We start from the raw sequence: 17,005 nt of genomic DNA, 5'->3' as shown, positions 1-17,005 counted from the left end.
GTACCATTACCCATAGATGGTGCATTGCTTACTGGAGAGTTTGTTGCTGGACTTGTAACCAAACCTTGTCCAGAACAGCATTAACTACAGCAAGAGGGAGCAGAAAAAGTCGAATTCAGCAGATTCTCAGTCCTTCTGTGCACATGCTGATCTGCTGAAATGCAGGATTTCAGACTGTGAGTCTCCCTGCAAACCTTCTGGGAGCCGTTCCTTGCTGCTTGTGACTAATCCACAGGAGCTGACCCATGCATACAGTGACCACTGCAACGTTGGGAAGACAAAAATAACACTGAGCAGTTTCCAAGTGCATGAAACCAGCACTTCCCAACAGTTGGGCTGTTCCACAGGGAGTTAGAACTGAGTCTGTGCTGGTCACAGCGCCGTCCTGGGGAGCTGCTCCCAGTCACGGCCCAGCCACAGCTTTCCAAATGGGCTCTGCACCTGGACTTCACTTCTCTCTGTGGGTGTTCAAAGGTGTTCCACGTACTGAGCAATGGGGACTCTTAGAGCCTACATTGGCAGCAGTTTTCTATCTTCTCTCCAGGGAATACTTTTAAGACAAATTTTAAAATACCCTTTTGTTCTAATTGTAGCAGATTGTACAGGCATAATGTTGTACAGTCCTGATTTTAACAGTGGTTTTGGCGGAATAGCCCACCGCAGTGTGCTGTGACATGCACTGATTTTCCTCTAGTTCAGTGTTCAGGAAACGTACACGTTCCATGCTGTAATTTCAGTCGGAGTACAAAGTTCATGAGTCGCTCTATCTTGACACTGTATCAGCTGTAGCTGTCAGAGTGCAAACCTGCTGGACGGGGATTATTCTGTTTGCCCTAAATCTTATCTAAACAGTCTTTTAAAGCTTCGAAGATTGATAAGTTTCCTCACCATAATCGTTCCCTCTGAGCACTTCCCTCCGTCCCCCAGCCTTTTTCCTCTTCTTCACAGCATACCTCTGTGTGGAAGGAACATGCAAAGAATTCGTAGTATCTGATAGTGCTGCTCAGTCCAAACATTGCGTCTTTCCAGACATGGAAAAAATCCCTTCTCTTGTTTCATGTCTGCATCTATTCAAATAGCTTAAGTTCTGGATGTTGCTTATGATGTGTTGTAGAGCATCATATGCAGGTTTTGTAAATGAGCGGGCGGGGTTTTACTGCTTAAAACTTTTAAGAATACTGGTTGAAAAGGAGTTCTATGGTATGAGCATAGAGCACAAGGCTTTGTGGCCTTTCACACAGGGCTCATTGTGTTGTAGACAGTGGGGTTGATTCTGGTTCCTCCTGGTAGCTCCTAATGCTTGGAGGGATGTTTTTGGAAGAGCTGGTGCTTAATGCTGGCTGTGGCTCACTCAGGTTGCTACCTGCACAGCATACGGAGCTGTGATCAGCCTCAGTGTTGCCCAAATGCTGTCATTCCTCGAGTATGGAGTTTTGACCCAGAGTCACCTTACCTGGCTGGAAAGCTGAGCAACTGCTTGGTATTCCATCTAGCGTGCCGTAATGAAAGCATGAAAACCAGAAATGCAGCAAATTATTCTCTAGCACTCAAGTGAAAAGGGAAGAAATAATCATCTTATAATTAAAGCAATGCTTTAGTTTTTCAGCTGGGCTTGATTCAATCTTTGAAGGACCTATTGTTTTATGTCTGATATGGTTATTGCTTGTTGGCAGATGTTGGGCTGTCCCAGTGGCTGGCTGGCCAAGGATTGCGTGTTCTGTGTTTCAGTGGCGCTGCCAGGGGACGTCAGGCCTTTTGCCCTTGTCTGTGGACTCTCAAAAATAAGTGTAACTTAACCTTAGCACAATCTGGGGAGAAGTTCCTACAACCTTGCCATGCTATTTTTTTTTTAGCAAGATTGTGACATTTGTGCTGGCAGAAAAAAAAAACAAAAAAACAACAACAAAAAAATCCAAAAAAAACCAGCCCACCCTACAACAACAAAAAAACCCTGCTAAATCATTTGTGGTTTAATCATTGTCACATTACAACCACAAAGTACCCTAAGTAGCGGCCAAAAAAATCCTGTTAGGCCTTTTCAGAGCACTTTCCGACCAAAGTGGCTAAATACCACGCAGCGATTCTAAATTACTTTTGTATGCTGCTTCGACTTTATGTTCTGGAATAGCCTGCAATGAAACTTTAGAAAATCATCACGGAAAGAACAGCGAGGTAACAGCAACTGACAAACAGCTTGTGGTGCGATGTGTCAACTCTGACCTGTAATTCTGCTATTTAAAAGTTAGGGGATGTTCACAAGAAGATAGGTATGCTTTTAATTGCTGGTTTCTCTAGAAGCATTTCTTTCTCTTTTATTTTTTGAACAAAAATCTTCCCAGTCAGTAGAGGGATCACAAAGATGTTCTTACTGGGTTGATCCTCCTCAGTTCTGCAGCGCAGTGTTTTATCTGAAATTCAGTGGTTTTGGCAAAGAGAAAATTAGAGGGGAAATAGCTCCAGGGAAGTAGAACAATACATGCATTATCTTTCTCTTTACTGTCCCCCATTAATATCTAAGAACATTGGATAACATTCAGGTTTAATTTGCTGTTCTTTTAACTCAGCACCTCGCGAGTCTGTGGAGTTCTGTTATACTATTAGTAGAAAATTAATAACCTCTGTAGTTTAAATGTTATAATTAATCCACAATGTATCACATTTCATTATTGGAGGTACCCCTGCTGTGTAGTTCGCTTTGTAACCCAGAGGGTCTCATGGCCTTGGGCTGCATGTGGGGCTGGAAGAGCTGCCTTTTGCCCTGCTCTCCTGACCAAGCATATGCTGTGCAGCCAGTAACGAATCACAGCCTAACGAGCCCTGGTAACGAGCTTTCCTGGGGAGCCAACTGTTGGTTCAGTGACCTGTAATACCCAGTATCTCGTTTGGCAGAGAACGAAGGATGGAACAGACACTTCATCAGCAGATTTTCCTGAGTGCAGACTCGTTTTGGTACAAGCTAAAGTCCAAGGACCCTCCAATCTACCTTTCTAAACCTCATCTGTCAGTGAAGTATAATTAGTTTATAAATTGGCCTAAAGATAATAACGTTACTAACCTTCTTACACAAAAGCATATCTGCAACTATGATAAACTTCTTCAAAGCTTAAAAATAATAGCGCCGAATAATAAAACAGTAAAACATCCTCTGGGGTGATTGGTGGTGTGGGGCTAGTGCAGAGTGGTGTTGCAACACCATCAGCTGTTGCAGTGACACATAACTGGTGTTAGCTCCACTAGTGCTGAGGCGTCTTTGGGTTTTAGTTGTATTTAACCATTTCATCTTGCTACAAGAACGTTAATATGATGTTTGCTTTCTGCTATGTCAGCTTGCAGCAGGTGACAGAGCTCTGCACCAGACCATGGCTAATCCTGGAAGCTGATGTGTGCAAATATCAAGTAACTTTTGTAAAACAGGTTAAAGATAGGTATTGAGGAAGAGTTCTCTATTGGTTAGGGTGGCTTCCTTTCTTCAGCTTTGTGCTGGGAATAAATTACTGTAATTGTTTCTCTTATTGTTTTTGAGGATAGAAGAGTACTAGAAAATGTTTGAAGAAAACTTGGCATTCTGACCCTCTTTGCTTATCAAATCTTCTCTTTAAAAAATAAAGGGTGAAAAATCTGTTTCCACTCAATTATCAAAAGTTAATTCCTCACATGCCAGGAATCTGTTCACTGCAAACAAGACTGGGATGGCTCCATTGGTTTAACTGGAGCGTAGAAAGGCCGCCCTGTGTGTATATATGGCTGTTGTACAGTACTTATAGGTCACATGGTTTGGAGGAGAGTGGAGTAATAGTGCAAAATGCCAGCACACCAAAGGCATGATAGAATGAAGCACAAAGTCAGACAGTACAGTGGAAATATCATGCATCAAAACATGTTTTCTTTATTATCCTTGAACTCCCACTTACTTGAAGAGCCACTGACTTGTTGAAGGAGCTCAGATCTAGTCAGCAGGGCACCTCTGGGCAGTGCCTCTCCAGTGCTCAGTGCTACTGCAGAGAGCTCTGAATGCTGTCTGCATCCAGCAGAGCTGGTGGCACCAGCTGGGAGGGAGAGGAGCAGTCCTGAGTCCTTCTGCAGGGCTCTGTTCAAAGCACTGCCCTTAATCTAAGGGAGAGCCCAGAGCTGCAGGGTTTCCATCCCGCTCCATCATTTATTTTGCAGCGGAGTATTTTCCTGTCCTCAGTCTATAATGAAAAGATAAGATGAAGAAAAATCCACAACAGATGCATAATTCAGGGCTGCAGGGGAAGAAGGAAAATCGTGCTTTTTCTCAGTGAGGGAAAAAGAAAACAGTGGAGAGCGTGGGAAGAATGAGCGGTATTGGATTCATTCGGGGATACTTGGGACTTACAACCACAGCAGCCTTTTCGGTTAAGGAGTTGGTCTGTATCATTGGTCTGTTCTGTTAAACTTCTGCGGAAAAGTGAATGTGTGCTTTGGGTGTTCGCATCTATGATCGGCTTATCCTTCTATCTCTTGTTAGTTGCATCTCTCTGAGTTTAGTAAAGGGTGCCGTATGTCTCTAAGCAGTCTGTAGGTTTGCACTGAGACAGATGGTGCTGCAGAGTTGTGGGGGGAGGCCTTACTGCAAGCAGCAGACAACTCATCTTCAGCTCTTCTCCCAGGCACCTTGTTTTACACTTATTCAGAGCATCTGGGATACAGTTGTGCTTTGTCTTACAGCACCACAGTTCTGACCTTTGTATATATCCAAAAGGGAGGGAGGCTTCAGTAGTTGACCATGGTCAGATATTGTATGTGGCTTTGCAGCCATGGGATGAAAATAGTACATTAGTATTACAGTAATATTCAACTGGGGTGTCATGAGAGTGCTCTCGAAAGAGCGTGTTGTTTGCCCAGAAAGAATACTAAGGATGACCTCTAAAGCAGTCTGTGTCAATGGCAGGTGACAGAAGCTGAACTGGCAGATACATGCAGAAATTCTGTATTCCTGTTTCCAGTAACCCGGAAAACAGCTGTGACTCGGTAATACAGGGAGTCTGATGTCAGTAATACCTGAGTGATGTGTTGTAATGCATCAATTATATCAGGTGGTAGATTGGATGTAGTCTATTGTGACAGAGCTGTGAAATAACTTTGTATTGCAGTTCTCACTTCTTTAGATCCACTCAGTGTTCAAAAAAGAGGAAGTGTAAAATCTTGTCAAATATAATGACACCAAACACTGTTCAAAGAACAGCTGATTATAGGTGTATTTATTCTTACTAAAGCAAAGACCTGTGCAGACCCCTGAGGTGTATGTGATCTGTGTGTATGGGGTGTGGGACGGAGCATCTGTGTGCTCAACACTTGGTGACCTTTCTATCAGAGCTCTTTAAGACAACTGGATTTTATTGAAGCCCTCCCATAGGATGATTTTATTTCAACCTCTGAGGCCTCAGTACTGTTAGCAAAGAGAGCTAATATGATTCTGATATGACATTTATGTTCACAAAACCTTAAAGCCACATGTTTAACTGGATTAAAGCAATGGAACTTGATGGGGCTTTGGCCTTAAAAATTGCTGGTTTATTTATTTATTTAATCCTGCCAAAATTAAACAAGGAAAATATTCTTTTACCGTACCTTAGACCTAGTTGTCTTGACTCTGCAACTGCTCTGGATGACTCAAAGCCATGGTGAACTAATTAAGACAGTGCTGTTACTAACAAAAGAACTGCTTTTTTCCTCCCTCCTCCCCCCAGCAGTTTGTCAAACAAAATTGTATCCTATACCAAAATGATAGAAATCTAATGTATCCTGGCACTCAGTCTGCAATCAACCAGCAGTATTTTGTAACGCTGTTGCAGTATGTGTATTACAGGGCTTGTATTTTACGCAGCTCGTTAACACAAGGGAATCATTAATTTCTGGAGAGCGTCTTTGCCAGAAAGATGTGGGCTTTAAATCTTGCACATCAATACAAAAGCACTGTCCCTCTCAAATGTCCTAAATGGGTATGATTGCTATAGAATACAATAGGTGTGGTAGTATTTTATGTCTGCATTCTAAATGACTGTCTTTTGCAGTTGATGCTCCTTTGAAAAACCGATAAATCTGCATCTCTATAGACATGCTTAGATGCAGTGTCTAACTCTTTTTCATGTGGACTTGGATTATAGGATGCTGCTGTTTCTTCTCTGTAGTTTTCCGAGCTTTGCATGCATGCCAAGATAATTTTGCCTTGTTTGAAATATCTCCGTGCTAACGTGCTCTTTCCACCTTTGTTTTTTATACAAAGGGCACGTCTGTTGTATCTGCCTTGTGAAAGCTGTCTCTAAAAACTTGTAGCAATAGTTAACTCAGCTGCCTGTTTCTGCTCTCTCAGGGGTCGCCTGGCCTGATATGCACCGTCTGGCTGACCGAGTCCATCTGGAGGAGCTGACTAAAATTGGCATCCTGAAAGGCAACGTAGACGACATGGTGAAGGTTCATCTGGGTGCAATATTTATGCCACACGGACTTGGACATCTACTTGGAATCGACGTGCATGACGTTGGAGGCTACCCAGAGGTTAGTGTTTGTCTGTGCTCAACAGCCTCGTTGGTTAACCATCTGCGTTTGCTCAGCTTTTCTCTCAGCTGTATTTTCTCAGTGCTTTATACAGCTTGCTTAAGAGGAATCTTCTTATTTCATTAAAATGTACATTGTTTGTGGGGAGTGGTCAACTGATGCCACTCTGAGCATTCTTAAACTGTTCAATTTCTGTGCGCTTTGTGATGTTCTTCAGCAATTCACCTCTGTGATGTGCATCACTCAGGTGTAGGTATGCCATTGCAGAGAGCTGTGCAGTGTCTGAGCCACATGAGACCTGGAGTGAGAAGTCTTTCTCGGTTCCAGATGTGAGACAGCTGTGGGATCCTACTGCTGTACATGGGCTGGTAAATCCTGTGGCATGTGGAAACCAGATGGATTATATTTGTCTCTTGAACTTTGCTCTCACTTTTAACTTAGGCACCAACATAGATATGTTGTCCTGGAATGGGGATAGGAATAAAAAGTTCGTAATGTCTTTGTGAAGGTGAAAACACAATTTTCTTGTGTTCAGAGTTTCTGCAGAAAACACAAAATGGTTACCTTTTTCATTGAGTTAACGTGATTATTTGTGACTGCAGTCTGAAAGTGGAATAGGTTAAAAAACAAAGCAAAACAAAGAAGCCCACTTTAAAAAAATTGAATGTAACATTTGAATACAGAGAAGAAGTTCACAGTAGCTTCAGAAAGATTTAGAAGGATTTTCTGCATTACATTTTGGTTATTTGAGACTAAGGATTTTCAGTCATGTAATATGAAGGTGAATCAGTAGACTTCTTTCTTAGGGAAGATAATTCTCCTAAGTGAACCATAAAAAGGAAGCAAAAACTTCTTGGGTACGGTTTAAATTTGGTGGAGTTGCTGAAGCTTGAGCATGTGTTCAGGAGCTGATAGGGCAGAGAGACAGCTAAATTGTGGGAGTTAGAGAGAAGAACTGGGAGAGTAAAATGCCCCATGTTTGCTTTTTATTTGGAAATGTTTTATGTAATTTAAGGGAGAGAAGAATGATCTATCCAGAGTTCTGTAAGAGCTACCTCTTATAGATAAAACTGGCTTCAGGGACTGAATTTTCACAGGCGGTTGCACTCTCTACTTTCATATTTGGAGGTGTGTATAAAAACCAAACAAAAAAAAACCAAAAACAACAGCAACAAAAACACCCACCGGAGCTGTTTGCAGATTGGAAGCTTTGTACTTGCAAATGGTAAAATCATTTGGTTGCTAGACATACAGCTACGTTGTTGAATTAAGAACATATATGTGGCTAATGTACTTTCAACATGCAACTGTAGGTAACAAATTTCCTGAATAGGGGGTAATCATGAATGTGAACTCAAGCAAATAGCTGAAGACCTGTATCTGTGTATAAACATACGTGTGGATGGATGGGTGGCATCATCTTAGTTGGAAAAATAACGAATTTGAGGTTCTATAGAGGGACAGCCCCATTAAACTCCCATTGCAGCATTAATTCCACCTCTGATAGACCCATCTCTTCTTCCAGCCTAAAACGTGAGGTTCCTTGCCCTGGGCCATTGGACCAAGGTGAGGTGCCTATGTCAGAGCTGCACTGTTGCAGAGCCCACAGCAGGCATTGGTGGTGGAGTTGTTGAGCCCGAGGCTCCAGTGGGAGCACGGTGCTGCAGCAGTGAGAACCACAGAGCTCAACGTGAGCAATGGGGTGCTGCTGACTGATATGATACATGTCTGTGTTAAATAGCACAGGGTTCTTTTGCAGTGTTTCATGAGAAAATGTATTTTGAAGATGTCAAATAGATTTGGGTGATTTTTGGTGAATTTAAAACATTTACCACCTAGGAAGATTTTGACAAGGAGTCTCAGAAAGCCGTGTTTATTGAATGCTGTGCCTGTACTATCGTGCTCCTTTTTCTTACTGGTTAAGAAGCAAGTTATTTGCTTTTGGCCAAGGGATTTTCTGGGAGCATTACAAAGGATTTTTTTTTTTAAATAAGAACTTTTTCCAAGTGGATCTTATTCCATTATTTTTCCTCAAGTGTAAACAGTTACATTTGGAATAATACAATAAGCTTTAATTTCCTAATTTTTATCCGTCACAAAGTTTTGCGTGCTCCAAAAAAACTATTTCCAGACATTGTTAACTTAGATTAGTTATTCATTAGTAGCCAAAGGTTTTTGGGTTTTTTTTTCAAAATTGGCAATAATGAGTTTTCATCTTTTCCAGTAAACTGCTTTCACATGCAGCATTGAACGAGTGCTTTCTTCCTCTTCAACAAACACTGAAAAGTTTGCACATTTTCTGTAAAGGATATTCTTGAACATTAGAAAATCAACAATTTCCTATCCTTTATTGCCATAATAAGGAGATATCGGCGTTGGCCAGCCATAAATGGAGCTCAGTGACTGTGTTTAGGACAGGATGTTCAGAAGAATGTGACCATCGATGTCCTCCATAGAAGCCAGTAAGGAAACGTTCTGATTTTCAGAAGCGCTCAGCAGTCAGGAGCTCCTTGGAGGATCCAGCCTCCTGTAGCAAGCTGTCATATTCCTGGTGGGGAAGCAGAGCGCTGAATGCTACTTTGAAAATCCATCTGCTTCTTTTAAGGGTCTGACTGCAACGCGAGCAGCTCTGGCAATGCAGCCCCAGTGGTACTAATCATTTCAGAAGATGTGGCCCTCAGTCAGGCAGAGCGAGCTTCAAAGGGTGCAAAGCCCACTGGGCTTAGCTTCCACTGTAAAATTTAATCATGGAGGTGGTTTTCCCACACTTTCATTTGTTTCTGGGTAAATACGATATGGGATATAAATGAGGGTTTGTGCATGTTGCAATTGAGAAAATGGAGTAGGTGATCTCAAATTTTCAGGCCCTGAGGAGGATGCGGCTGAAGTTTTCATTTAAATCTAGGTTTTGTGTCTCTAGATGCTTGAGTTGATTCAATTTCATGTTATATTAATTGACTGTAGGGCTCTGAAGAATGCTAAGTACATTTGATGACTTTCTATAATAATAAGCAGTTAATTTAAGTTAGGTTAATAACCGCTGTGATTTTACCATCTTGTGAATAACGAGTTTCATTTTGTTTTGTCTTTTAAAATTATAAGATTTACCTTAGTTTAAAATTTTAATTCACTTCTCTATTCTCATGAAAAGCCAATCCTTTCATTACTGTCATGCATCAGCAAATCCAGGTTAGTGGTTTGGTTTGATCCTGGAGTGATCCGTGCCCTCTGTTCCTGTGCATGCTCAGGAGCACCCTTGCTGCTCGGAGAGGTGTGTGAGCTCTGCCTGGCTCAAGCCAGGCTTTCTACCTGCTCCTGGATCACCAGCTGGGGATTTAGATCACCAGACCTGGACAACACAAAAATAACCTCGTTTCCTTTCTCGTTCTGGCAAAAATTATTTTCCTAATGTATCCCGCTTTATACTGAAGCAGATTTTGTTCTTTCATAGTTAGCATTGCAAATAATGCATTAATATTTTTACCTTTAAGAAGCGGGAGATGAGGTGCACTTACCACAGAGCCTAAAGTTGTTATGTAGAGCTCCAGTGATGTGAAGTGCCTCCCTTGGTCATAACCCTGCAGCACCTTGCCAGAGCACTGTGTATCCAGGACCTGCAAATGGGATGCAGTCTGCATGGTAGGACGTAAATTTGCAAAGAGAGGAAGGGCCTTTTACCACTTACAGTGAGAGGCTTTTTTGTGTGTTTTTTTCTCATGTATTCCATTGTCTACACCTTCAGAAAATATCTGAGAAATATTTTTCTTTGTGGGTTCCCCTTGAATCACTTGTGGCTGTTTGTGTTCCTCCTTCACAGCCAGGCCCTGTGGCTGGGTGTGCTGCTGAGCAGCAGGGCACGGGCACACACTGAGCCAGAGAGGCTTTGAGTTCTGCAGCACTCCTGTGCAGAACAGCACAGGGAACCCAGCTGCTTCTTGGTGACGGGGTAAAGCACCAGAGAGCAGTTCTGCAGTGCAAAAGGTTCTTCCATGGGATTTTAAAGCCCTCCAGAAGGCTTAATGGGTCTTCTCATCACATCTTGCATGTACTCAGAAAAGGTGTGCTCAGCTCCCAGCAGCTTTTCCCTACCAGAACCGATACTGGAGTCTCGGTGTTGTGGAAACCAAGGACTTACTGGGGACAGGCTCAGGTGCAGTGCTGTGCTGCACACCCTACTGTCATCCCACAGGAATCCCTCTTCCTCTGAGAAAATAAGTTTTGCAGGCTTGGTTTTTTTGTTGCTTGGACAGGGTTTCATTCAATTTGGTTAGACTTTTATTTATTAAGGAAATACTTGCTTATCTGTGTTTTACTTGTTGAAGTTTGTTGCAAAATATTATGTGCTAAGAGAGCTTTTATCTGAGTATTTGTTGTCCAGACCTTTCTGATGGTGTAGAAGTGACCAATGGAGCTGATGGTTTTGAACAAAACCAAGATAATACAGTTCTTGTTTCAACTAAAGTAAAAGTAAGGTATAAGAAGTGCCATATTTTAGGCATTTCTGCTATGCAGTTTCTTTTAATATACAAGTATTCCAAGTATCCAAAGGTCCATGGAAGTAAAAGGCCCTTCAATTAAGGCTGTAGCCTGTGTGTCATAAGAAATAATATCCAAAACAGTGCTTGTGTTTGGTCTCATCCTAAAAGTGTTGCTGATGACTTTAGCAATTCTTTATCTCATTTCCTATGAGTTGTCTGTCAAAATATTCTCATCTTCCAGATGTGTGTTGAAGTTGTCAACTTGGTGATTTTCTATTTCTATTATTCACTTAGGTTTTAAGAGAAAAAGAATAAATATTATGTTGCGTTGTTTCCACTGTGATGGCAATGGAGCTCGGTGGCATCTGAGGATCAAGCAGTAAAAGAGGTGAAGTTATGCACAGAACGATGCTACGGCCGTGGATTAAAATTCAGGGCAGGCAGAGTTACCTCAAGTAAATGAGAAGTGATTCTTCCTCATTGCTTGCAGTAGCAGGAAATTTATTAGGCAGTTTAAACCTGATACCACAGTTAATACCCAGCAAAAGAACAAGAAACATTCCAAATAAAAATAGCCAGTTGATATAATTTGCCCTCCGTTCCCCCAATATTAACTTTGAGCTGTGTCCCCATACTCCAGCTGGTAATTTGATTCTCATGCAGAAGTGGAAGCTTTGACTTGCAAATGCCACAAGTAGTTTGTGATGCTTGGGGCGCATTTTGGTGTAACCTGCTGCAGATTTCAAAGGCACGACTGACTAGCAGTTCCTTCAGGTGGCTATAGGCAGCTCGGGCTGCTGGGGAAAAGCAGGATAGGCTGCATAAAGTAATCTTCATTAGCAGCACTCACTTAGAGAAACAAGGGCTGAGAGGGAAGGGACCAGGAGACAAATGAAATGGAATTCAGGACTGTTATTTTACTAGCCACATAGGGCTTCATTCTTAATACAAAAAATGAGCTAATTAGAAGTTGGGTGTATGCAATGGGAGAGTAAGGAAGAGTGAAAGAGCTGAGATTTTCCTTCAGCGTTGATTTTTTTATATAATCTCAATAAAAGATCTGTATTCTGTCAAGTCTGAATACATGGTTGAATTCAAGTTGGTGAAATGGTTAGGACTTAGCTGTTTCAGATGTGGTCCAAATAAGACAGTCTAATTGTCAAGCTCTAAGTCCTGTGATGATTTAACTGGAAAAAAGCATCAGAAAATAGTTCTGTGCTGTTCAATATTTGCAGTTATGAGCAGCTGTGGGGATCTGTGCTGCAGACATGTTTTGCTGCTATAGCTGGCAATAGAAGGCTTCTGGTGGTGCCAACCAAGCATTGCAGCCCTGGGTTTCGGGGGGCAGGGTGATAGCATCTGTGCACATAGGATGTGTTGGCTCCATAGGCAGTGGCCAACCAGCAGAGACATTGTGCACGTGTTTTCCTCCTGACCCAATCTGAAGTCAGTCAGTCTCACCAAAATGGGCCTTGAGCTTCCAGTGTCCCACTTTGCCTGGTAGCTGGGGCCTGTGGGTCCAGACCCAGCATGGTGCTCATTGCAGTTCTCCCATGGAAGAAGCAACACAAACCACCATTAACCACCAAGTTGCTTAAAAGCCAACAGTTATTCATCTGGGGATGTTACAACTTCTGGTCTTCCATAACCACTTTCCTGAGGGACAGGCATACTTGTGTATTTCCTGGTTCCCTCTTTATTCCAAAAATAGATCTATATTTTATATTTCTCGGCACTTAACTTAATTTGAACTTTTATTTGCTTACACAGTAATGAAATCAGTTTACATAATAATTCTCTTGTTCCCTTGACAGTCCTTATTGCCTAGACATGCTGTTTTTTGTTACCTTACATGAACCATTAATTGGAATCTGATGTTCTTGGCAGGAGTACAGTCACAAATGACAGTGTCATACATCTGTGCTTACTGTGGGAGTGTCTCAGTTTTAAAACATGAGCAGAACCTCCAAATAAAATCACTCTTAGACAACGGTTTGGGATATAGTTGTTGGAATATACAGAAAAATAAACAGTTCTTTGAAAAGTAGTTTTCCCAAAATATCACTGGAAGTCTCTTTTTAGATGCCTAGATGTTACTATTTTCTAGATTATTTTCTCTGCTATGAGCATGTAAACATACAGCACTGAGTGTCAGAGGGTTCTGATGCATAGCCAGGCTTCCAAGATAGAACAGTGGTAGAGCCAGGTCGCCTCCTTGCAGCTACCCCAGTGTTCAGGCCTTCACTCTTCATCTAAATCCAAAATAACACCATGGTTATTGTTGGAAACAAGGCATTGGTTGTCTAGTTGCAAAATAAAGGGACGTTTCCTCCTTACGCTGAAGAAAATCAACTTATGACAGAGGATTGATACTGACGGATGGCAGTGCGAGGCTTCCCAGCTCTTTTGCTAACACGAGGTTTGATGTGATAGCAAGTGGCAATGTCCTTGTTCTAGACCTGTCACCTTCAGTTTGGGGAGAGATAGATCTCAGTCCTTCAGCGAATCTTTGGATGTCTTGGTTTTGGAAGCTGCCAAAGCAGACGTGATGGAGTTATACCTACTGAGATATTTGTGAGTGCCTACAACATTAGATGTCACAGGGGATGCTGCAGCAGTAGCTCAGTGTATGTTTTAATCCAGTCCTGTTCTTGGAAGAAGGATGTTGCTCTCCCTTCCCCTTGCTCACCCTCTCCACCCATCTCTTGGGCTCTTGGGTGAACGGGTTTGGGGGTACTTCCCCTGCTGCTGCCTGCCCAGGCAGCCTGTTCCTCTGGGGCTGCCCATGCTGCTGCCCTGGCACTGCTCACAGGCACTAAGTGTGCTGTTGGCTTCCTGCAGGATGACCCGTGGGTCGTATGGACACATCTGCACATCGCTTCAGTCAGTAGTCACGGAGATATCTGAAGGCATCTAGGTTTGAGTACCGCACCTGGTGTTAAGCCTCATTTGTTTTAAGAAAAGGTCAAAAATGTACACGCCATGCCAGCGCTGCCTTCAGAGGATGTTTGCCATTGTTTTTCTGACTGTGCATTCATCTTTCTAGCATCTGTCTTGGATTGACTGCCTAAGAAAAGGCATTTACAGACAGAATTGAAGGGAAGTACACTTAAAAGCCAAATAAGAGCTGTTTGTTGTAAAGCAGCTGATAGATAGTTGGCAACACACCAAAAGGTCCAGACACTAATCTAATTGTTTACAGCTCATGGAGAGATTAATCCACAAGATTGGATGCCCTCATTTCCTTTATGCATTACAATGAATGTGTGAGGTGCCAAACCCCACGGGACAGCAGCAAGAAAAAAAAAATGGCTCCATTTCTGCACAGTGATTGTTTCAAGTTCAGAAATACATTGATTCTCTTTGGTTTATGATAAGAGACCGAATCAAAGTGCTGTGCTTGATAACCAAGTATTCTCGTTTCCTCAGTACAACAAAATCATGTTTTCTTAATTTAATGTAATAAGCAAAGTGCAGATCAAGCATATGAAATGTATGAAATATACAGTGAAAATTATCAGAATGCGTTTGTTGATTTGCATGGGCCTGGCTTGCAAGGGCACTGAGGATTGCATACATTCTGCATCTCTCAAAGGGAGGCACATGCAGATATCCCAGCTAGTGAGCTCTGGAAGTCTTGGCTGCTCTGAGATGCCGTGCATTGGGACAGAATAAGCTCTGCAAAGGGAAAAAAGAAACCTTGGTATTGCTTGGACAACCGGTGAGAACAAAACAAACGCTGCCGAGTGGCAATTGCAAGTGGTATTTCTCTGCAAGTGGAGCTCAAGAGCAAACAGTGCTTTGGGGTTATATGCACTTTGAAGGGGTAATTCAGAGAGATTAAAGCCTGGCTGATACTCAGGACCCTGCCTCCCCTGTGTCCCCACAGAACTTCTGCCTTTGACGTGCAAGAAACGTGGGAGTGTGGCCATGCCAGGAGCACAGGGCAGTGCCCGGGCAGCATTCTTAGCCTCCCAGCAAGGGGATGTTCCTTCCCGCTGGTTCCAGGTGCTGTGCTGGTGCTTCTGGAAGGAGACACTCTCCTACCAACAAGGGAAATGGCCGTGACCAGTTCATGGCTGAAATGGCAAGTGATGGATGTGGGAAAGCTACCTGGAGACCAGAGAAATACAGCCTTTGTCTAGCAAACCCATTGACTTCTGCCTGGCTAATCTGAAGAAGTTTCCAGGAGTGGAGTTCAGCACTTGTACATGTTTGTGAGCTGCAGGCCTGTAGACTATTTACTGGTCACCATATTTGTTGATGACATTTTGCTACAGTTGCAAAGGATTTTCAAAAAACTAATGGGATTGAGATGTATTTTTTTCAGATGTTGCAATAGTTGGCACATTTGGGGGAAGAAAATTAATATCCTGAACTAGTCCTTGCAGTGTTTCTAATTCCTTGACTAAGCATGTCCTCATATATCATTTTACTTTACCAGCTTTGGGGAAGAAGAAAATGTTTTGCTAGTCTGGACTTGTTTTAACTGGGTGCTGAATGATATTATTAAAAACTACGTTGCCTGAAAGTCTCAATCTGACAAAAGTGTAGTTTTTAATGGGCTGCTTTTATGAGGTCATGTGCAGACTCATTGCTCCTGAATCGAGATCATAAATGTATAATTTTAATAACATACAGTGAGAACAAACATTTGCATTTTCTTGGAGAAACTGCTCTCTATTGCATAGTTCAGCTGTTTCAGCCACGATATGGAGGGTGCATTTCACGAATTGCATGTTGCTTAAAATATACTTTTCAATGTAAGGTACAGAAAGAAATTACTTTGTAATTAGCAAAGCAAGTAATTACTTGGTCTTCTAACGCAGTACTTTTCCAAAGATAGTGCGTGACAGTAGCAAGCACATCATGAGACCAGAACCTCTACAGTGCAAAAGCAGTTTGGTTGTTGAGTTGAAACCTGGTAATCACTGTATGTGAAAGTGAAGTGAGGGAATGATAAGATATGATTGCGTAGCACAGTTTTAGTCCCCCACAACTTTTATTTTGGATGTCCAAGAGAATAGCCAGCATAGGAGGCTCTTGATAAAAGGTTACCCACCATCATTATTTCTGTCCATTGAGCTGATCTTCATTCTACAGGGAGTAGAACGCATTGACCTGCCAGGACTCCGAAGTTTGCGCACTGCCCGGAACCTGGAGAAGGGCATGGTGCTGACCATCGAGCCAGGGATCTACTTCATCAACCACCTCTTGGACCAAGCCCTCCGTGATCCCGCACAGTCCTGCTTCATCAACAATGATGTCCTGCAGCGTTTCAGAGGATTTGGTGGGGTGAGTAATATCTAACTGGATGGTTTTCTGCAGTTGGTTTTCTGCTTGTCTTTGCTATGTATTTGAGAAGAAATCTTTTGGAACTTACAATGTATTTATGAGACGGCTGTTCCTGAAACAGCCCCTTGGGCCATTTTGCCCTACAGGCAGACTAGTCATTTTTTTATATTTTAAAATGCAGTTTTATATTTGTGATATCTAATGAACAAGAGATTTTTTCATTCCATCAATTTCTCCATTGTTTGAAATACCTTCAGTCAATGCTGTGAAGTTCTGTACCAGGTAAGTGTTTTTTCTTGGGAAATGTGTATGTTATAAAGTGTGACTGAGATTCGTATTCCAGAGTTAGCTGCCTGCAACAGTGGTTGGGTGCTCCCTCGCAGGGCTGGAGAGCCTCGTGCTGTTCAAATCAGGGAGGCCTTAGAGAAAAGAAGCAATAATTGCTATTTCTGAGTTACTGCCGGAATGGCCTGAAAGTAATGAATTTAAAACTTCTCCTGTTTTCCAATGGAATGGCCAGTGGTCTTCACAAGGTCTCTTGTTCGAGGTATCACATTGCAGGACTTACATAGCAGTGTGTGCACAGAAAAGGTTGGCTGACTCAGGGGTTAGCTGTGATCTGAAGATCATTTCCACTCAGACAGCTGCTGTGTAAATAAAAGGGCCTTGTTTCTCCATGCTCTCCGGGGCATTTCCCATTCAGAACCACCACC

The 17,005-nt window shown here is 42.4% G+C and overlaps 1 protein-coding gene across 2 annotated transcripts in view; it reads left to right on the top strand.

Moving 5' to 3' along the window:
* The window catches only part of PEPD (peptidase D), a 111,814-nt gene that overhangs the window by 88,004 nt on the left and 6,805 nt on the right, over positions 1–17,005 (top strand). For both annotated transcript variants that reach the window (XM_015873941.2, XM_085551108.1), the window contains exons 13-14: positions 6,335–6,519; positions 16,101–16,292. In XM_015873941.2, coding sequence (XP_015729427.2) covers positions 6,335–6,519; positions 16,101–16,292 — 377 coding nt within the window. The remainder of the gene's footprint in view (positions 1–6,334; positions 6,520–16,100; positions 16,293–17,005) is intronic.

This window comes from Coturnix japonica, chromosome 6 (genome assembly GCF_054131305.1).
Source record: "Coturnix japonica strain WE chromosome 6, WE-NBRP24, whole genome shotgun sequence".
Lineage (NCBI taxonomy): Eukaryota > Metazoa > Chordata > Aves > Galliformes > Phasianidae > Coturnix > Coturnix japonica.
This window is presented reverse-complemented; position numbering and strand designations above follow the sequence as displayed.